Source organism: Aphelocoma coerulescens, chromosome 9 (assembly GCF_041296385.1).
Source record: "Aphelocoma coerulescens isolate FSJ_1873_10779 chromosome 9, UR_Acoe_1.0, whole genome shotgun sequence".
Lineage (NCBI taxonomy): Eukaryota > Metazoa > Chordata > Aves > Passeriformes > Corvidae > Aphelocoma > Aphelocoma coerulescens.
Genome location: NC_091023.1, coordinates 18,499,578 through 18,521,530, shown reverse-complemented (window position 1 = coordinate 18,521,530; position 21,953 = coordinate 18,499,578). Strand labels below are relative to the sequence as shown.

General features: G+C 41.4%; 2 protein-coding genes across 2 annotated transcripts; both read right to left on the bottom strand.

Annotated features, from left to right (window-relative positions):
• Positions 1-1,134: 1,134 nt before the first annotated feature.
• Positions 1,135-10,542, bottom strand: FETUB (fetuin B). The gene is made up of 7 exons (XM_069023894.1): positions 10,216-10,542; positions 5,729-5,839; positions 4,262-4,349; positions 3,563-3,729; positions 3,119-3,232; positions 2,119-2,202; positions 1,135-1,650 (listed from the first exon to the last, which is right to left on the bottom strand). Exons 1-7 carry the CDS (start codon positions 10,435-10,437, stop codon positions 1,246-1,248), a joined length of 1,191 nt encoding a protein of 396 aa, XP_068879995.1. The 5' UTR covers positions 10,438-10,542; the 3' UTR covers positions 1,135-1,245.
• Positions 10,543-14,195: 3,653 nt separating this feature from the next.
• On the bottom strand, positions 14,196-20,857 carry AHSG (alpha 2-HS glycoprotein). The gene is made up of 7 exons (XM_069023895.1): positions 20,575-20,857; positions 19,155-19,265; positions 17,947-18,031; positions 16,955-17,118; positions 16,557-16,670; positions 15,698-15,778; positions 14,196-14,827 (listed from the first exon to the last, which is right to left on the bottom strand). The coding sequence occupies exons 1-7, from the start codon at positions 20,776-20,778 to the stop codon at positions 14,552-14,554; spliced, it is 1,035 nt and encodes a 344-aa protein (XP_068879996.1). The 5' UTR covers positions 20,779-20,857; the 3' UTR covers positions 14,196-14,551.
• Between the last annotated feature and the right edge of the window lie 1,096 nt (positions 20,858-21,953).

Here is a 21,953-nt window from a genome sequence, read left to right as displayed (position 1 = left end):
TTAGGCTGATTTTTTAAATCACTGTTTTTCCTGCACAGCAGCATCAGTAGAGCATAAGAATCTGAATAGCCTGGACTTGATTCTCCACCAGCCAGAATTAAGTGCAGAGGTTTCACACATGTGTAGGCTCTTCCACATGCTTTAAGTGAGTTATGAAGCATTAAGAAAAAAATAATCATCTTTCTTGAGATCTTCTACGGGAAATAAAAAAATAGGCTAAGATCCTCACATTATAATTAAGAAGTTTACCCACAAAATAGCAAAAGCTCAGTAGCTTTTAATGCTACCCGGTGCTGAAGTGCTGCTCCCTGTTGATGCCCTGTCACAGTGCCGCGGCTCTCTGAGGCCCCGAGAGCGTCCCTGCTCCACGAGGCTTTGGTGCCAGGTGCCAGGCTCAGCGCACCGGGGCTGTTCCCAGGTGACCTTGGGGACGGGCTCCCGGCCAGGGCTGACCCGCGCCGCTTCCCTCAGGAGCTGCTTTAAGCTGAGGCTGCGGCGTGCGGGCCCCTGCCCGAGCTCCAGCTCCTGCTGCATCGCAGCTGTGCCTGTGCCTGGCCGCAGGTGCTGCAGGTGCAGACGCAGGCTCAGACCCGCAGCCTTGTGTCCCTCACACCTCTGTGCTCACTGCAGACTTGCTCGGAGACCGCTGGGCTGTGCCTGACTCTGGCTACCATAACCACACCAGCCCCTGACCATGCCTTGCTAACTCACATTCCTGGCTTGACCTCAGACCTGCCTCACCACCCCTGAACTTACGTGGTGAACTGGCTTCTTCCTACAACCCGACTTCCATCCCTGGGTGTGCCCTGCTCACCCCCTCAGGCATCACGGGCCAGGTCCCTGCCCTGCCGACCTGGTTGTCACACTTGGCTCCATCTCACTATCCCTTGGGGAGAAGGCATCCTGCACTGGGCCCTGACAGAATTTTGCTCCCGAGGATATTTTTTTCTGATGTATTTGGGTTGTCCCAGCCCTGCAAGTTCTTTTATCCTCCACAGTTACTTTTCCTTCATGCTCTGCCTGATGGGAGGAATTTGAGAATTAAAAGCCAAATACTTTTGTTGGAAAATGCCCCAGTTAAATTTCTTTTCCCAATCTCTTCTTGTGCTTTCATAAAACTGAGAATGCCAAAGATGAAGACTGTAATAAACAATTTATTTATTTGAAGATGTTACACAAATTGAAAACCATGTTGCCATTTTGGCTGTTATTTTGTTGCAGATAGCTGAGGTGCGTGGATGCTGGCTAGACTGTGGTAGGCATTCTAGTTATCAAAGGATGGAGGATGCCATCCATCTGCTTTGCTTCTCCTGGACATGAATCTGATAGAGAAGGTTCTTCAGGAAAAGGGACAATAACTGGTCCAGTGACTGGTTTGGTCAGGTCTGGTTTGTTTACTTGAGTCTTTTCTCCATCGAGAGATGGAGCCTTAGGTGGAACTGGCTTTCTATCTTTATGTTTGTTTTGACTTTCTTCTAGGCTGTGGAAAGTGATGTCCTCATTTGAAGGGGGTAGAATTTTAACCCAGCCCACTGTTTTTTCCAGGTGTGGAGAGAAAGGATTGGCATCTGAAGGGGAAGCCTGTTGATCCTGCCTGGGTTTTCCAGGTGTCGGATTAGCTTCCTGGTTTTCCTCTTCAGTGGCAGGATCCTAAATAACAAGGAATAAGCATTATCTAAATTGAAGCAATTCCAAATTCCTTCGGATATGAAGATTACCCTTCACACTAAGAATCTGCTGCATCTCTAGTCCTCCAAGACCAGCTCCAGACAGAAGCTCAAAGGATAGATGGATGTAATGACTTCCTGTGCCAGGGGAGATGGCTGCATGAAACTTGGGTGATTACAGTAATATCCCCTTGCATTCCATTTCTTTGTAGAGCATTCTGAACACATTCTGCATGATTGTTTCTATACCCACTCTATTGCCTTTTTATCCACCCAACAACAGTCTGTTTTTTCACAAGAGAGATTTCTTCCTGATCTGGCCTTATCACTTTCTTGAAGGACATGTCTTTGTGAATAAGAAAACTTAAAAATGGCTAGGCTTTCAAAAGTTCAATACTTGTTTTGTAAAGGAATATTACTCTTGCAATATTAAGATTAGATTAAGAAATACCTGCTGACTGTAGATTTCACAGGATACTGTGACAAACTGTTCCATGTGACTGTTTACTACAGAGCCTTTGCAGAAACCGATTTTCTGTAAGAAGAAAATACAAGCATTTTTTCACATGGAGCACTGATACTAAACTCCTATCTTGTAAAATAAGTGATAATGAAAGGCTAAATAGTTATAGCTTTTAAGTGTATTTGTAGGGATAAACAGCTTGGGCGAACTTTTGTTTTGGGTTTGGCAACCTTACAAAGGCAGGCACTGTTTTGATAAAGGCCTTATGTTTGCAAAGGAGGGTTAGGTAACACAATAGCAAAAATAAGCTGGCTACTTAAGGCCAAACTACAACAGCTTGCTTTAGTTCTCTTGCAGCAGAATATCCCTATGCAGGCAAGTTGTGTATGGAACATAATATAATTTTCCACACAGAACTATTTTCACGCCATTCTAGTGAAAGAAACTGTGGAAAAAATGCTGTTTCTAGTAATTGTGTTTGTACTGGGCTGTAGGTATCATGGCTTGGATGTCACTCAAGATGGGGCTTGAAATGTTATCTCTTGACAACATGCCCATATGGCCTTCCAGTTTCTCTTACAATTTTTTCCTTAGTTCCTAAATGTTTTCCTTAGCTGACCTGATTGTAGTATGAATATACTCTTTATGCATTGCTTGTGATTTATTGTCTATGTCTGTTTCCTTGGAAGAAATCCTTAAGACTCATTCAGTTTTGTAAGGTGATGGCTACTCCACCTTTTTCTGGATGTTTTTATTTTTGTTTTCTTTGCTTATGGACTTCTGGTAAGAATTCAGAACTTTTGCTGAAATGTTTCTCTGTTCTAAAGCAGTCTGTAGATTTGCAAGAGAGTATATAGCTACAATCTATAAAAAGATGACTGTGGGTTTTGGTTCTTGTCTGCAAAGCGCCAAGGAGATAAATACTAACTATTCACTGAGGAATCATAGTATCTGGAAAACTGGTGCTTGTACAAGGAAAAGTACTTACAGCTACTTCCAGTGGAAGTGGCTCACACATGGAGATGTCAGCAACCGTGTCATTTTTGGAGCAAGATGTCTCCTGAATTAAAAACTCTACAAAAAATGCAGGACCAACGACCCACTGTAAATGAGAAGCCAGTGGCAATTAGAACTTGTGCATGTGTCAGGAAGAATAAAGAATTTTACTGACCTTGAAATAGATGAAAAACTCCTGCTGAGTCTGGAAGAAACAGGTGATACTTGGGGCATTACTGTTGTGTTAGAGCAAATGTTTGTTTGCCAGTGCTGCTTCATTTTGTACTTCTTATGTATGCACAATCTTAGTAACTCATGGACTGGCATAGTTGAAATGAGATACAAAATCAAAATAACCTCTAAGACAAAACAAATTGTAGTCTGGAGGATCCATATTTCTTGAGGGCTGAAACAAGTCCGATGAACCTTGGCTTACCTGCATTGAAGCTCTTGTGACATTGAGAACAGAGAAGTAATGAGTTTGTTCACTCTCTGCATTGAACTTGGCAAGACTTTGAACAGCAGTCTCCAAGTATTTGGGCTTAGTTGGAGAATCATCAGCCGGGCAGTCAGGGCATACTGACCAAATGTATCTGCGTGGAACTTTTTATTCAAACAAAGCAATGTCATTAGACAAGGCATAACCATAAAAGCATGTTGATAATGCAGGTCACTGTAAATGCATCTATGCCCCCAACCCTGCCCATTTGTCCTCCACTGCCCTGGAGTAACAATATGTGGTTTGCACCCCTCAATAATTTTGAATCTTTATGTATTTGCAGACCCATAAAAATGTTGCAGTGGAGGCAGACACTGAAGGAAAAAGTTCAACCCATTGACAGTGGGCTTGCTGTTTTTCCTTGCCTTTCACAAACCCATAAAAATGTTTTTTTGGTTCAGAGGGTAAAAGCCCATACACAGGCTCTGCTGAGTGTCCCAGAGGTTAAAACAGTTATTACTGAACTCTTTTGAGCTGCAAGACCTCCCTGGCCTTATGATCACTGAATTGAGAAAATCAGGGCAGCTGAAGCTAATAGAGATACTGCAGTGTCATAATTACATTTAAAATTTAAAGTAATGCTGTTTGGCAAAGAGTTTTTCCAGCTCTCTTATAAAGACTGTGTTAAAGACATACCTGGTTGTAAAGTGCACTCATAAGTGTTCAGATGAGCAATATTTCTTGCCTGATTAATGTAGATAATTGCTTTGCATTGACCGTAAACCTAAAACAATATAAACATTTTAAAACTACTAATATTGCACACTTTACACTAATCATCTAGGACCTAAACAGGAGTAGTTAATTTTCTTCTTGCAATCATGGAGTTCTTTTCAAGACAAAAGTTTTGTTAATACTCAAATGACAATGAAGCACATTTCTAAGCATATCCTTTCGAAATAAAAGGCCAGCTCATCCCCTGGTGTGATTCTGAGCTATACAGATGCTGTGCCTGACTGTGGGGTGACCTGCCCGGGGCCACTCTTCTGGCAGCTGAGAAGTGCCCAAGTGTCACAGAGTGCTCCTTCCCCAGAGGCTGGGTCAATGTCTGGAACTCAGAGAGTTTAAACCCAGAGATCATTCCAGAGTGTCTGGATCCAGTCACCTGTCTTCCACCTTCCCCTTTTTCCCTATAATCATAGGGAGAATGTAGGAAGGAACATAAATCAGTTTTGTGGCACAGTAGGGTCACCCTTGCACACAAAAAACTGCAACTTTATGGCAGAAAAAAAATACTGGTGTATTAATATCCATTGTGCTTTTATATTTAAGAGTTGAAAGTATATTCTCTGAGAGCTTCTTAGATATTCCTACATGTGTGATCAAGGCCTCTGGACATGCATTTCTTGGCTTCACTGAAGCCATATCAACCATATAGGCTTTGTGCCCTTTTTCTGCTGAAAACAATCTAATATAAGTGAGCAGAATTCTTTTTATTTTTTTCTACTTTTTCACTGAAAAGTTAAAATTGATTGACCTTAGAAGCAGTCCAGGACAAGTTAATCGTAACTTCCTTTTTTTATTTTTTTCATGTGAAACTTGTTTCTTGTCATTATTCATTTTCTAAGGGTTTTTTCCTCTTGCTCAGAATAGTTTCAGTCACCTGTAGCAACAGTCTTCGATCACTTTCTGTCTTTGCAGCTTATCTTGCTGAGCTTTCCTTTTTCTCCTATTTCAGTGCAATTTTTGCAAAGTTGTCAGAATAAAAGTGGTATTAAACTAAACCAAAAATCACATGTTATATAAAAGTGTGTTTCTTTTATTCCCTTCTTGACAGGCTGTCTTTAAAATAAACTCTTACAGGGTTGCTATAAAAAGTAAACCATTATTCTAAATAGTGTCCTAGCATGGGTATTTAGTTTGGTCTGTTTATTAGCTCTGGTCAAAAACTTTCTTTTAATTTTCACTTTTTAAAATAAATCTTACCAGTCTATAAACTGATTAGAAGGTACAGGGTAAAATTTTGGATATTATAAAATGGACTTTGATTTTTTTCTAAGCTTTGTTGCCCACTAAAAACACAAGTGTAGGGATTTTTCTGTCATCAGTAGTACCTGAGTAACTCATCATATGTGAGATTAAAAAGAAAAATAAAATCCTTACAGTTGAATGAGCAGGTCTGGGGTTACAGCTCTTCCACATCTTTCTGCTGAGTACATGGCATTTGGTATCTACTACATCCAAGATGAGATAGAAGACAGAACCAGTGATCTCCTGAAAACAAGAAACAAAAAAGGTCACATCCCAGTTTTGTATCAAACAAGGTAGGGACACATAAAAAGGAGAGATGGAGAAATGGAAAACATCCAGGTGGAATGCATAGATACCCTGAAACCTGAGCACTCTCTCTGACAAAAGTGGCAAATCAGGAGAAATTTAGGCCCTGTTAGAACAAGCTTAGTCATGCAGCTACCCAGCTTTACATAAAGAACAGTCCTTTGGTCAGTTCTATTCTTTTGATTCTGGTACCAACCAGAACTCAAGAATAAAGACTAAACATGTTGATGTTTTCATTGTCAACTTTCATTATCAGATTTGAAAGGTTGGTTATTTTGCCTGAAATAAGAACGAGATGATAAATACCACAACTAATAAAAAACTGCTAACATGGAACATTCCCAGTAGGCATTAGAAATATCCTATTTCTTAGGGCAGTGTCTTCTTCAAGTGTGGATGCTTTGCACTTGCTGTAAAGAGGCAAAGGCTGCATTGATGCAGAAGCTTACATATTCTCTCAGCTATCAGGGAGTGCTGTGAGACACCTTGCAGAGTCACATGGATGTCTCAGACACACTTAAAGCTTCAGTCCAGTGCTTGAGTTCTGACCTGCGCTTAAGTCAAGAAACCTTTGTTCAGTTCACTGCAGTGTAGGGTGCACAAAGCAGTTCAGGCTCAACTTTTGGGCAAACATCTTTCCAGGCAAGAAGTACAAGGAAGCACTAAAAGTACAGCTCTGCATATCTAGTGCTTACATCACCTAGTGCAGGAAGATGAGATGCTGCATGGTGCAGATCTTCATTCTGCTTCCACTGTAGATATGGGTAAGCACCTTTCCAGCATATTTATCAAGGATACAGCTTAGCTGGATCATGTTTTATTTATATTTTTAGTGGCAAGCTGGAAAGAGGGCAACTGTCATTTATACATCCTCAAGAACTTAGATGTGAGCGTTAGCTGCGTGTTTAGACTGAGATTATGTCTTTGCTGAAGGGGGAGAAAAACCAAAAATTGAATGAGAGCAGTATTCATTCATCCCTGCTTGATTTCATTGGTTTGTGGAGAAAACACTAAATGGGGCAGCAGTCTTGTGAAGTCTGGGCCAGTATCTGTATCATTTTGGCTTTAGTTTTGGTTTAACAGTGACTAAATACCTGTCAATAGGGTTTATAAAGCTGGAGTTCTCCTGCCTTTTTTGTTTTTATACTGCTCAGAAAACCACTAAGTGATATCTGCTCTGGAGTTCTGAGGAGATGGAGTGATACAAACTACTCTGATCACACCCTGTAGAGATCTGTGGGATGGTGATTTTATGTGAGCTCTGCCATATATGCTAGTAATACTAAACCCTTTAAATATGAAAGGGCAAAACTAATAGAAAATAAATATAAAGAATGATTAAATTGTTTTGTTACCATTGTCTCTTAGTTCTATTCTTACATGCACAACTTCTCATGCTTTCTACGATTTTTTGTGTTTTCATGTTGTCTTCTTTTTCCTAAGTGTTCTATAAAGTGATCTGGTAATGCCTTGCACTGAGCTCTCAGGGCTTGCTTACACTAATCCTGAGGTTTAATTAAAAGTGTCACTTTGAAAGCCGTGAAACAATCAAAAGCTATTTTGACAGAGTGATGCTGAGGTGCAGCAGTGCTGTTTGTGCAGTGGCATGGCAGTATCCCCACACCTGGCTGCACAGATCCTTCTGTGGAAGAAACTAATCATAATTTTCTGTTAACATACAGAATATCTAAATACCATGATGATGTGTCTCTTTAGTATGATAGCTAATATGGCTTAAATCAGTAAACACAAAGTGAGACTTGTCAAAGAGTCATTGCTATTTGCTGAAAATGTGTTTTTGAGTAGTGCTGCGTTTGGTACAAGTTTGTAACTTTAAATATAACTTCTGTAAGAAAAAAGCCATCACTTAGACTATCCACATGAAGAAGAAATAGCCAAGAAAAATGTGTACCTTTAAGGAGTCTCATATTTGGAATTGGTGACTTGAGCTTTCAAGCTGGTTGTTAAGGTATTCTGGAGGTAAAAGCACACACATACCTCATTAAAGAAATGTTCTTATAATCAAATGTGTTTGGTGTTAGATGGGTTTCCTCAGCTGAATCATGAATATTGATTATAAAGCTTGGTGATCTTAGAAACCCTAAATGCAACCAGGGCAGACTAAACTGTATTTCTTGTTGCCTGTAGCTCTCTTGTATAATGCAAGCTCTAATAAGCAGATGAGGTTATTATAAAATCTACACATCTTTTGGTCTACCTGCTTCTGTGTGTACCATCCTCCACTGGGGAACGGATAATTTGGGGCTTATTCGGAGCTCAGCAGATCACTGAAGGTTTAATCATCCTTATTTTAATTTTCATTAGAAGACCATTATGCAAAGGCCTTTTGATATCTGCTTAGTATTGGATAAAAGGTTGTATATCTTTCTTGCATTGCCAAAAAGATGCCTTCCTCAGCACTGCTGGTGCCAGGCTGCAATGTGTGCTGGGCAGCCTGGGAGCCAGAGGAGATGTGGCAGCAGGGTGACCTGCTGCAAGAGAAAGAAATGAAATATTTTGGCATGTTTTGTAATTTTGGTTAAGTGCCTGTCAGTGAAGCTAATCATGAGTATCTTGTACGAAAGCAAGCTCTGTCCTACTTGCATATAAGTTAATAGCAGATGGCTCATTAGTTTCAATTAGAGCAAAGCTGAACCACAGGTTGCTTAAGGGCAGATTTGAATTTGAAGTAACTTTGAAAATGTTTTTATCCTCAGTACTGCTTAAGAAAGTGAGAGGAAGGACTTTGACTGGTGTGGGGAAAAAAAACTTCCTGATTTTTTTGAGAGGAATGGGAGATGGCATAAGGTTGTAACTGTCCATGAACCCCCTTGACATTGCTGACTGCTCCTTATGTACTCAGTCCCAGCAGCAGCAGCAATGAGATAAAGGGCTTAGAATGTCTAGTTTGTTATTGCAATATTAGATGCAAAAAAAAAAAAAAAAAAAAGAAACCAAAAAACCAAACCAAAACAAAACAAGTACATAAGTAAATTAAACCCCCAGATGAACAAAGTATGCTTTCTCTAAAGCAGTAAGTTACATCTTTAGGAAATTGAGTGACAGACAAATCACAACCAAGGACCAAAAGTCTCCTGTGCTGAGATATCTTTTATCTTTGGCACAGGTGAAGGGAGAAGACTAGGTAGGGAGATGACTGAGGTGGTTTACAGCACGTCTGCACCCACCATGCTGCACTCTAGGGTGGTCATAGGAGGCTCTAATTATTATCAATAGGAAATATCCCAAGGAAGGGGGTCTGAATACCTAACTCCATGAAATAGCCCCAGGAAGGGGTCTGAGCACCTAACTCCATGACTGATGATGCGGATTTTGGGCCAGCTCACATACCTCATGTGGAAAAATTCTGGGGAGATCTGATGCAGTTGCTTAGTGGGCACATTCTGTCACCTGAGCAAGGCAATATAGAGGACATAGTGCAAAGCACAGCAGAGCATCTTTAGCTGTGAGATCTCAGATTACTGGAGTCCACAGTGTGTCTGCAGGAGCCATGTCCTTGTTAAGAGCAGCAGGAAGAAGTGTCATATCCTTGCCAGTACAGATCTTTAAGCATCTGGCAAAGAGCCTAATTTTCTTTAGAGTTCAGAACTCAGCCTTTCAGGTAAGCTTATGGGAAGTGAGCAGGCATTGCAGGGAATGTTAGCAGCAGGCTTCCATAGTGCCTAATCTGCTGCGGGCCCTTGTGAATTCATTTCAGGCTGTCCCTAGTTAGTGCCAGTAGATTTAGTTATTGTAACACAAAGTAGTCATAAATTAAGCACACACAGAGAAATACGATACTTGAGGAAATGTGAGTGATATTCTGTAGGTATTTCCAGTGTATTTTTTGCCCTTGAACTGGTTTCAGATTTCTTCTCAAGAATGAGTCATCTTTCAGAGGTCTGTAAAGGAATTCCTTGGTCCCAAGCAGGATGTGTTTGCACCTGTTAGTGCACATATCTTTTGTGCAAAACACACGATGACTTACTAGCCTTTGCACTCCAACTGCTCAAGGCAGTGGGAGGAAGGTGTAAAATGAAATTAAATAAGAGTAGTGGTGTTTCATATCAAATTTGAACCGATGCCTGGAGCTATTCCAAGGGCAGGCAGCAGAGAGTCATGACTGAGATTTGCTCTCTAATTGCCTACAATGTGATGAAATTGTTTCTAGTCTGTGCATAAAGTTGACATGGCCTCTGGAGTCCTGTGAATAGAACTTTGCCTTTGCCTTTTGAGATATTTCTTCATTCAAATAGATATTTCTAAGAAATAGACACAGGGAGAAACATATATTGAGCAAGAGGGTGACTTACCTGTGATTGTTCTCGGGCGCTGACAATTCTGTAGAGGCTGAGTACATAGCCCTCTTCTCGGTCAGCATTGATCTGGCGGAGAGCCAGGTCTGCAGCCTCCTCCACTGCAGCGTCATCGCAGCGGGGGGAGAGCAGTGCAGCCCCTGCTCCTTGGGCTGGAGGGGCAGCAGTGCAGGAGCAAAGCACCTGGATGCCAAAGAGCATCCAAACAAACCAAACCATTTTTCTGTGTGCGGACCAGTGCTGCAGACCAAGGTGGTCAGTCAGGATGGAGGGGCTGAAACCTGAAATCACAGACTTTTATAGTGGAGCTGTGTCTCTTTATAAACTTGTTCCCCCTTTTTATTACATACTGACCATCGCCTTAAAACCTACAGCTGCAACACTGTAAACACTAAGTCAATGATTACAAGGTTTTACAGAAGTGTTGTTGCTCCCTCTGAGACCAGAGAGGACTTTTTCCTCCTGGCTTTCCATCTCTAATTTGGACTTCACTGGGCAGATCATGCAATTTTGACCTCATGGCAAGGGATAAGAATACACACACAAAGCTACTTCCTTAAGAAACCAGATTTGCTTGAATAAAACCTAAATTCAGAACAGGTTTGGCTCCAGTTCTGTTCTGTCAGTGATCCAGTTCTTCTTCCAAATAAAACAATGATAAAGGTCTCATTCATTTGAACAGGAAATGGACAAATGTCTCAAGGTTGATCGATTTTGCACTTTATATTTGTTAATGCCAGTTGTAAACAAATACATTAACTCTACTATATGCAGTCTTGTTGTGATAGAGAACTCAGTTTGGATTCATTCTGTGAGTATTTCTAGCCATCTGATACCTACAGTTGAATGCTACCCCTTAGCTCTGGAGGCACTGAGACCTTTCAAGGGTCATGGAAAATTCTGCCTGGAGAAACTTTAGTTTGAAATGACAGTGGTGTGCCTTGTGAATAACCTGTCAGGAACTCCATGCTGGAGACAAGGGGGAATAACTTTACAAGTAGCTCCTATTTTGAAGATCTGGAGAAGTGACAGTGACCATTACTTGGGGAGAATCCCAGTGAATGTCACTGGTTTTCTACTAAGGGGCAATTCTGCAGCATTTCATCTTGAAGGATACCAGAAATTGGGTTACCATTTCCCTGGCTCTTATTTTTTGTCATGGGACTCTGTGATTGCAGCTTTCTGTTGGTGGACACCAAGTACCTTTAGGTTTGGAAGTTATATTGAATGAGGAAGAAAAAGTGCAAGTGAAGGGCATAATTGTCTCTTCAATGCTGCTGTGATGTTTGGGGTAGCTAAAAATTTCTATATTGTCATTTTTTTTATCGACTGTGTAAAGAATCTTAGCCCAGAAGTGTTTAAAGCATCTAGGAGACAGAAGAATGTGTCCCAGGGAATGTCCACAGAAAGCTGGCATTATACATACAGCCAGAAGACCTGCAACAGCACTGCAGCTGAAACTCTTCTAAGAAGAATTTGTTTGGTGGCAGAGGTGCAACACTCCGATATCAGGACAGAAGGGGCACATGGCTGCTAGAATGAGCCGCTCATGTGTCGGGTGAGGGATAATGCACGGACTGCATCCCGGAGGGAAGGGATACGAGGGGTGAATGTTGAGAAACACTGCTGTAGCCATAGTACAGGAACTGCAGAAGCAGCAATGCAGACTCTCACATTGTTCCTTGTGCCTGGGGATGCTCCCCCTGCGGCTAAAGGATAATAACTCATTTTCTTTATCCTTACAGTGCGTGGCATTTCTATGGAGATGGGTGCCAGTTAGTACTGGCTGTGTCGGTGCTTCTTATAATAGGGAATTGTTATATCCCTGACTCTGTTCTTTGTACTCTTCCTCTGCCTGGAAAGGAAAAATTTCTCTGTTGAAGTAGCTGACTTCAAAACATGGACACAGCTGGGAAATCTGAGCATGTCCAGCAAAAGCAGCAAAGTACATATGCTTTTGCAAAACAGAGTTTGAAAAAGCTGAAAAACATTGTCAGCCAGTGATGCAGACCTGGCAAAACTCTTCATGCTGCATTTTAAGGGAGGAGGCACTTGTATTTTACGTACCACCATTTCATATCTCTCATTGCCCAGAGAATCGATTGTTAAATAGTGAATCTGTTACTAAGGCCCAGGCACATGAAAATGGGGCTGTACTGGTGGGAGACAAAGTGACTGCTTCAAAGCAATCACTTTGAAAAACAGATCTGTAAGGGGGCACGATGTGTCCTTAAGAGGAGCACTCTTAAGGAACTCTCTTAAGGAGAAAGAAGATGATGTACAGCTACCAAAGTGGAATGCACACAGAAAATTTTTTTTCTTCCTGTTTTAGAAAACAAGGGAGTGGTTACACCAGGTGTAGGAGAACATCTGTGAAGTATGAAGCCTGCAGATGTTTCTGCTACATATCTTTGCTTTGCGTGGTTGCAAAAGGCAACAAGAAAATGCAGCATTTCTGGATTTCAGAGATCCCCAGGGGCAGGGATCCCTTCTAGAAACATACTGTTTCTGCCATCAGGAAATTTTCTAAGCCTGGAAAACACCCTCTCTTCTATAATGTAGTTCCTATTTCAGTATATACAAGACAATTTCTATGGCTTAGTTATGGTGATTCCTTGTTTTGAAAAGTCTCACGTATCTGGTGTTACACTGATGCAAAACATAATAGTTGCCATTTCATTAAATCCTGTATTGTGTCTCGTGCAGCGAGATGAGAAGATCACGTATCTTACTGCATTAACAGGTTTCTACAGCTTAGTACTAGAACTTTTTGAAGGAATGGCTGCATGCAGGATATACTGGAGTCTTTGCTTTACAGAGAAGCAAAAACTCCCTGAGCCACTGACTGTCTGTGGCTGGTGCAATTGCCCACAACACGCTTCCTGCAAAACTCAGCACTTGCTGGAAATGTGAGAGCAGATACCTTCATGGGCAGAGCTTGCCCTCAGTGTGCTGCCATCACATTAGACCATGGTTTATAGAGTCTAGGCTGATTTGCCTTTACTTTACACACCCAGCTGAAGCACTGGTGCAAGTGCCAATGGCTTTTCCCTTCCCCATCAACACAGCAGAGCAGAACCTTTTCGCATTGTGAGCTGTTCCTCTATCACCAAGAGCAAATGTTAGTTGTGTTGCTTACTGAGTACTGGAGGGTTTTAACTAGGAGAACAGGACAGGTTATTTGAAACAGTTCAGAAATTACATGTGTTCTGCAATTTTTTGCTGCCTGCATGATAATTATCTTGTAGCAAGTGCTGTTCCTGGTTAAAGATTCATGACTGTCTTAGAGACTGCTCCCCAGGGCCTGCAGAATTCCAGTCTGGCTGGCAGTAAAGATCCTTCTGGCCCCAGCCTCTTATTAATTCTCTACCTAGAATAGATTCTGCCTCTAACATGTGCCAGAAATTCAGGGAAGATTTGACTGCTAGGACAATGGTAAATTGCCATCACTGTCTGGGCCCTGTTTTATGAGATACATGTCTGTCATATATTTTTTATTCCCTTGAATTGGCATTTCCTCATATGCACACAGACCACGCAGGACTCCATGATTGTACTGCACCTGTGTGTCTGCTGGAAGACAGACAATACACACGTATTTGGCTGCAGGGATTGATGCTTTCAGCTGGCCAGCAATGAGTGTGTCCTGATTCTCTGTTCTTTTCATAGACATGGATGCTCTCATGCCATGTCCAAAAGTTTTGAGGTATTTCTGGTGGATATCAAAAGTAGGTACATGCTAGAAAACATTACAGGTGGAAGGGAAAAATACATTTTTTCCTGCCACTTCTTTAGTGTTATTGATGTGTGATCAAAAGAGAGGACTGACCTGATTTTCTGCAGTGCTCAGCACCCACACATCCCAGTGAAGCTGATGAGAAGTGCAGGAGCTTAGTGGTTTTGAAATCAAGCCTAGAATATGACTCATAATGCTGTGAAGGAGATACTTGACAACTAAATGAAAATAGATACAGATAGAAGGTAGCAAAGCACTGAACATTTTATTGTGAACTAACCTTTCGGGTGGTGTTTCTATCACAAAGCTACAACTGTTGTATAGCTCTTACAACAGTTTCATTGAAACAATATTTTCTTGTATTTTAACTAGAGAATCCTTGTATGTAAAGTAAACCACTGCTATATGTTGTAATCATCAATATTTTGGAGCAGGCCTTTGCAAGACCCTGACCACGGCTCTGCTTTCTGGAGGGTAAAACTCATTCGGGCTCAGAGTCAAGTGTTCTCACCTATTTGTACTCGATGTTATGGTCTGTGAGTTGCTGCTGCTGCACTGATCCTTCAGTTTGGCTGCATTGCATGTCTGAAACACAGCCTAGATATCGAAATGGTGAATCTTCCCAGGGCAGGGAGGAGGAGGAGGCACAAAGCCAACTGGGCGAGGTACTTTGTCATGCTGAGCAGCGTCTGCAACTGCTCTCTTTGTTACTGATTTTGCTGAGAGCATGGAACGTAAAATTTCTGAAGAGCTGGATTCAGATGCAACAGGGTTATTGTGGGAAAGCCTAAGATTATGGTTTGTGAAGCCTACAGCACTGGGCACCAGTCCTGCTGATGTATCTTGACCTGGATGAGCATAGGTAACTCCAGGCTGGAAAAGAAAAACAGTTTGTGTCGGTTTTCAGTGATTTGGGGCTTGTGACATACAGGTCATTGATACCTTACTAGGTACCCTGTTCCTAACTAGCTATCGGCCTTCAACCCAAGTTCAAATGTTCCTGACCATCACAGAAGCCTGATTTGCATTTGAACACATGCACAGGAACCAGGAACACATTTTTTATAGCCAGTGAATCATTAGGACCAAATTCTGTGCTATATGAACTTTCAGGGCCACCTGCACAGCTGGCAAAATATTCAAGACCAGCTGTCTCATTTTCTCTTTCATATACCTGTAAGACAGCTAATTACTGATTACTCAATAACTAATTGAGTTACCAAGAGCTGTTGTCCATAGGAAGTATTCAGCCACCACCTAGTCCTTCAGAGACCAAATGTAGGCTAAAATACCTGGGGAGTACTCAGGTCAAGTGCATATGTTTCCCTCCCCTTGCTACAGCGGTGCAGGACAAGGTCCCTGAATTCAGTCATGTCGAAGGACTAAAAGCCTCCAGCCTCACAATGCTGATTTCTGTTTTCCATTTATCTGCCCCACCCCTCTAGCTGAGCAGAGTTTTGTTCCCTTTGCCCTGCTACGCATGTGAATCTCCCAGATAGTCAGGAGGACAAATTGAGTCAAGCATGGATGGCAGACGTGACATAATTCCCAGCAAAGAAATCCATAGGATAATCAGGAGCTACCCTACCTTGGCTTTTAGGATGCAAAGTTAAACTCAAGTTATCACAGATAGCTAATGCAGCCTACAGTGAAAGAAGTAAACTCAAGATGATGACTTGTAACAATACCAGGAGGCTAGGATACCCCTTGCTAGGAAAGCAAGGGACTATGTGGAGCTGGTACCTGATGTCCATACAACTGGCAGTCCACCTGAAGGTCTTGTGAGGGATGTTTTACCATCACTGCTGTGCAGAAACCAAAATTCTGGTAAAGCAGAACACAGTCAAGAGAAATAGTTAGAAAATAGAGGGGGACTGCATTACAATTTTTAATTTCAGCACATTTAGAAATGGCTACTTGTTCTCATGTTTTATCTGAGCAGTAAAGTGCTTGCTTTTTAGCCTTCTGGGCTCAAAAGCCAAGCTCTTTAAATGCATAAGCAGCAAATAAATGAAACTCCTGTATTCTTCTAGAGTAAGATCCTTTGTATGTCTGGATATGAGGGAGGGAAAGAATATAGAAGAATCTAGGTAAAAAGCTCCCACCCCCTAAAACTGCTTAGGACTCAGTTTCATCAGAAGCAGAAGAATTTTAACATGGTAAAGTATACAGTATAATTCTCAAGAGCCTATATATCAGAACAAAGCACGCTGAGAGCACTGGAATTGTAGGAGGAGGAAACAGTCTGCTTTTTTTTTTATGTGACTGTGTACTGCCCAGTACAAAGAGCCTGATTGTCTCAGGTAGTCATTTTAAGAAGAGTTAACAGTAATATATATTCTGTTGATTAAAAATATTCTGTCTCTGGTCCTCAAGCCTTTTTCAAATATATTCAAATCCATTAGAATTCAGTCCAGATACCTCAGAGAGAAGAGAAAGGTGTGATACAGCTTTAGGAATGATATATTGAAAAGCATATCATGGTGGTACACATCTCTTGCACTTTGATCCCCACAGGGGTCTATTCCTGCTCCAGTGCAAGCACATCTGCTTTTCTAGCTCAGAGCTGGGGAGATTGGGGATGATGTGCTGCCATACTCACAGACTGGTCCTCGGGCAGCAGCTGACAAGCCCCTGCATTGGCTTTAGCTTCTCCTGCAGAGCAGTTTGTGGCACCCACAGCAAACTCAGCAACAACAGTGTGCACTGGGTGATACTGATAAAACAGGAAAATTGTTTAACTGACTTTGCACTCGGCAACTGCAGAGCTGCTAAGAAAAGATAAAAGGCAAATGTTGTGGCTTCATCTCCCACTGGAGTGAAAGGGAATCCTGTGGCTAAAATGACACATAATTGTTGGGAAATTAAGAGCAAATCAGGAGGGCGAATTGGAGCAAGCAAATTGCATCTGTTTGCAAACATAACTAGGTATCAATGCACAATTACTGTAGATGAAATATTCTGTTTACATGAAAGGCTAGACACAGTTCTAGAAATTACCTGTATTTTGGCTCTTCCGATCTCAAGGAGTCTGAGGTAAGAATCTGTGGTTTTGCTGTTGTAGTCATTGAGTGCAGCTGACACCGTTCCTAACACCTCTGTGTTGTTCAGAGTTGCCAGCAGTGGACAGTCAGGGCAGACTTTGAGAATGTCTTCACTGGAGTCTGCAGGAGGAACAGATCATGTTTTGATCAGATTGTAAATTTTTTAGAAAGACATTATAGACTTATTCAGTAACACAAAACACTGTTTAACAGGCTGTCCCAAATTACAGTGGCAGGAATTTTTCCAGTGCAGGCTATAGATGGCAGTGTGTCACACAACTTGGCCATTTAAATCTTTCTGCAAGGAAAAGTGCTGTGGACTTCAATAGCAGATTTTGTATGTTCTTACTCCGTTTTTAGTATATTTTATTTCTGGAAACCTCTCTATGACACCAGCGTAAAGGTGCTTCAGCTCGCACAAGGAATGGGAGAAAAATGAAGATATTTTAACTTACTGGAGTTGTGTTTGTGTGTTTTATTTAAGTAATCAGTTTTGACAGTAGTACTGAAGACATCTTGTACAGAGCAAAGAGATCTCACACTGAGCACACAGAATAGACATCTGCTTTCCCATGGCAGTATTGAAAATGCTGGATTTAGTAAAGAAGCTGCATCTGACTCTGGTGACCAACAAGTGCAAGTAAACTCAGACCAACAGGGAATCAAATTCTTAAGGTTGAGCTGCTGAATGAAAAGACTCAAATCTGGGACTTGCTCCCCCATTAGTCTTACAGTATCTTGTCACAGTAAAGAGGAGCAAAGAGAAAGAGTGGGTTTGTAAAGCAATGAAACCAGAAAGGGGGGCTGGGTTTAGAAAACCCATTATCTGTTGTCCTTTATGCCATATTTATACCCAGCAGTTTAGAATCAGAAAAGCTACTGAATTGTAACCACTGCTATAATAATACTCCAGCCTTTAGATTCAAACCTACAGAACAAAGCCTTTACCTGCATGTGAGTGGCATTTGCTAGCGAGTACAGATAATGTTCCATCCACCTTCTGCAGTTTGACATCACAGTCACCCTCAACTGCCTAGAGAGAGACAAAAATCAAAGGGTTACATTGTTCAGATAAATTGAATTTTCTGATAAAGGGCCACTAAATTCAAAAGAACAGATCCTGGATGACCATTCCTGGCAATGTTGGTCTGATGGCAAAGGCACTGCTAAGCGTGTCCTGGTGTCTGTTATTTTGTAAAAGGCAGATCAGAGCTACAAAATCTGGATCCAAATCTGGATCTCAAAAGTATCAAAAGTACCAGGGTAGCAAGATTATGGACATTTAGTACAGGTTCATCTCTCATATAGAGCAAAGAATATGAATACTTATGTATTAAGACCTTCCACAGAGCTGTTTGATAACATTCTCACTAATCTCAGCTGGTCAGTGGCCATGGTAACAGCAGAGTGTGCTGCCTTGTGTGAGCAACATGATCCAGCAGGGAGGAGATGTCAAAGGCAAAGCTGGAGTCACTGGGAAGAGGGAACAGTTAGAGTTACCTCCCCCCAGATGGAAAATAGAATCTGAGCCCTGATGAATACAGGGGTAGATCATGATTCATATTTAGTGAGCTCTGTGAATTGGGCTCCATTCTAGAAACAGCAGGCTCAGACAACAGTTCCACTGCTTTGGTCAGGGAAAGCGTCTCACAGCTGGATCACACTTGCATAAGAACAAAATATCTGAGGCCAGTAAATTCCAGCTGAGCATCACTTCAAAGGCAGAGCCCTATCTAAAGGGAATAGCTCATCTGTACTCAACTAGGAAGAGATGGCTCCATGGAATTGCACCAGGTAACAACCCACATGTAGCCAAGGGAAGGGTATTTTTGCACAGATTCACAACCTGCCCTGTCTGTGGTTTGCAATGAGGCAGTGACATCTGGAGCCCCGAAAGAAGGCCTCATGGCATTCATGGACTGTATATGGGATGTTATGTTGGCAGAGATCTGTTCAGATAACAGGACATGAAAGAAATCCAGGAGTGCAATCTTTCATGGCATGAAGGCAGTGAAGTCAGCAAGGAGGTTACAAGTGATTGGGTGGTTATAGGCTGTCACAGTGATATAATGTTTGCTTGGGAGTCTGCCTGGCCTCTGGCACCAACATATTGAACATGTAACTTTGGACCCAGCTGGTAGTGTTCAGGTACTCACATGTTCTGCAAAGCTCCTCACTGTGCAATTTGCAAGAGGTGTAGGGCTGAGAATATGGCACTCGGTCTCCAGTAAGTCAAGTTCAAGAAATATGATATCATTATTTGGCCCCTGAAAGAAAAAAAAGGAACCAGTGGAATTGTCATAATTTCTTCACAAAACATCACCAGATTTCTTCCCTGGGGCTGCGCTGGGGTCTCTGTTGCTGACAGTCATGGGTAGCTCTAGGTATACAGCAGAGTAACTGAAAAGGTCCTTACTATTTAACTTCGTAAAAACCAGGACTGCAGATCTGGAGTAAGTCAAGATAATCACATTGATTTTATTCCAGCTAATAAGGAACAGGCTCATAAATTTTGGAAAGTCCAGCTTGTATGTAGTGAGTCAGTTCTCTTAATTTTATTTTGTTGGGTAGTTTTAAAAATCAACAGCTTGTTTTTGCTGAAAAAACTTATTGTTTCCATAAGCAGATACCAAACAAACACTAGTGAACAGTGACATGTCTCATTTAGTCCTTTGGAATTACACTGAACTGCACCAGTTCCTTTGCATCTGTAACATAAGACCCAGTTCCTTAAGTTCCCCAGGTCCAAGATTGATTCTGATGTTTGAGTCATGAGTGATTCCATTTAAACCCATTAAGTCATTTTAGTATAAAAGCATTAATATGAGCAAAGCAATGTCACCAGTGTTTTTGTGTAGGTAACTCTGGACACACTTCTAATCTCATTTATGTCTGTTTAGTCTTTTCTAAATGACTTTGGTATCTTCTCTTTCATAACAACTAGAAAACAGCCATGGAGTTTCACTCATGTCATTGTTTGGGACTATTTTCCATGTTGTAAGAGAATCAAAGGTTCAGAATTGGCACATACATTGTATTCATGACCATTTTTATGGCCTTTCTAGATGCCTACAATGATGGCAATAGATCTTAGGGAAAATAAGCCACTGTTTTTTCCATTTAGAACCCTTGGCAGCTCAATGGGACATTAGGTAAAATTAATGCCTACTACAATTCACTAATAGCATGGAGTTATGATAGGTATGTATTTAGCCAATAAATAATTACCTGCCTCTCAAAGATTATCCTCAGTTTTTCTCCAGATTAGCTACTGGGCTCACGAATCAGCACGTGGAATGATCTGCCCTAGCAAACGTGCTGCGTTTATAAACTGAGCCCTTTCTTGCATTGTACAAAAACGTCTGAACATTTCTCTCTCCCCTCTGTTCTGCTCTTTGAGAGATAATTCCAGTGACCTGGATTCTCCACTGCTGCCAGGTGTCCTTGCCCCATTTAAATCAACAGAGCCATGCTGATTTCCCCATGTGAGGATACAGCCCTTGGAGGCCCTTGCACTGGTGATTTCCAAGCATCCCCAGGTGAACACAGTGTTCTGCCTGCAAGCTCCTCACTTACCTGGGGTACCACGTGGATCTCCTTGACTCTGTTTAAGGCAAACTTGTATCCATGATGACTGTGGCCATTAATATAATTCACAGCAGCTTCAGCCGCTGCTACAGATTCTGGGTCATCACAGCCCAAGGGAGCAGGGGGAGCTGCTGGTACAGCTTTGTGAATTGGAAGCTGAACAAGCAATATTAAAGCTACTAGTGCCTTCATGGCACCTGAGGAAAACTGATCCCTTTCAGAAATAAAGATCTAAGAATACAGTTCAGATGGTAGCTAGGTAGCAAGAACTGGGGCCTCATTTATATAGTACATACCTCAGATTTACATGAGCACACGCCTGATATTTGTCCCAGTTCCAAGAACCATTGCAAACAACAAAAGAGAAAAGTAAATGTTAGGACATCAAGCTGACTGATTAATATTGGCCAAAGTAAATTTTATCAGGTAGGATATTGCGAAGTCTGCTGAAGCGGCTTAAGAAAAAAGCATCAGCAAAAATGTAACAATTTTTAGACACTTCTACCAACCAAATACTGTCCATGTAAGAGGAATATGATCCTTTCTGTTAAATGTGTAGAGATGCTAGTGCTAATTAAGCTTTCTTGTAAACAGGACACATTCTGTTGGGGCCCAAATCTCACCAGACACCAGTTTAAATTGTGAGATCAGTAACATGATAATTTAGAAAATGGAATTTTAAGTAGTTCTAAGGATCACATTCAACAGTAAATGTAATTGAATAGCAACTTTTGCTACTGAATTTATTTGGAATAGGAAATGAGGCATAGTTCCTAAATCTTTTGCATCAGCTCTTTCTTTCTCTAAATAATCTGAATATGTCCAATAGTTCTTGGCGCTTTATTTTGCAAAGCAGGCATCTTGTAGGAATGTTTCTGGAATATGTTGTACAGATTTGAGGATTTGGCAGAAGATCCTAAAGAGCACAAAGTGTTTTAAGGAGAATGTAGAGGAAAATTAGCTGCTTAAATGCTTAGGAATGCTGGATCCAATCTTATATTTACATTCACAGTGTACATATTTACAAAAGAGTAACTAAAAGATATATTTAAACAAATATTCTATGCAGCAGAATATAGCATCTATGATGTGTCCAGCATTTACAATCTTTAATTTAAGGTGAGATGACTTTGGCTAGGATTCTAGCTAGACAGACTGGCCCAACCCATAGAAATGTTTTTCCTGCAGGGGTTTCAGAGTATGTTTCTACCATCCAAGTTATGGCAGTGATCAGGCTGCAGAACAGTAAAGGTCCCTTTTGGCTTTAACATATCTGAATCTCTGTTGTCATTTTTAGAGCTGAGGATCTAGCTGCAGGTTTGAGATGAATCGAAGGACTTCGGCATAGTTAGAAGGTGGGGGTTTTT

Coding starts and splice junctions, on each gene's coding strand:
- AHSG (XM_069023895.1), bottom strand. CDS start 20,778: ATGAAGGCACTAGTAGCTTTAATATTGCTTGTTCAGCTTCCAATTCAC. Junction 17,119..17,946: donor CAAATGCCACTCACATGCAG/GTAAAGGCTTTG, acceptor TTCCTCCTGCAG/ACTCCAGTGAAGACATTCTC. Junction 15,779..16,556: donor TGCTGCCCGAGGACCAGTCT/GTGAGTATGGCA, acceptor CTGCTTTACCAG/AATTTTGGTTTCTGCACAGC.
- FETUB (XM_069023894.1), bottom strand. CDS start 10,437: ATGGTTTGGTTTGTTTGGATGCTCTTTGGCATCCAGGTGCTTTGCTCC. Junction 5,840..10,215: donor GCGCCCGAGAACAATCACAG/GTAAGTCACCCT, acceptor TCTTGTTTTCAG/GAGATCACTGGTTCTGTCTT. Junction 1,651..2,118: donor GTGAAATCTACAGTCAGCAG/GTATTTCTTAAT, acceptor CTTGTTATTTAG/GATCCTGCCACTGAAGAGGA.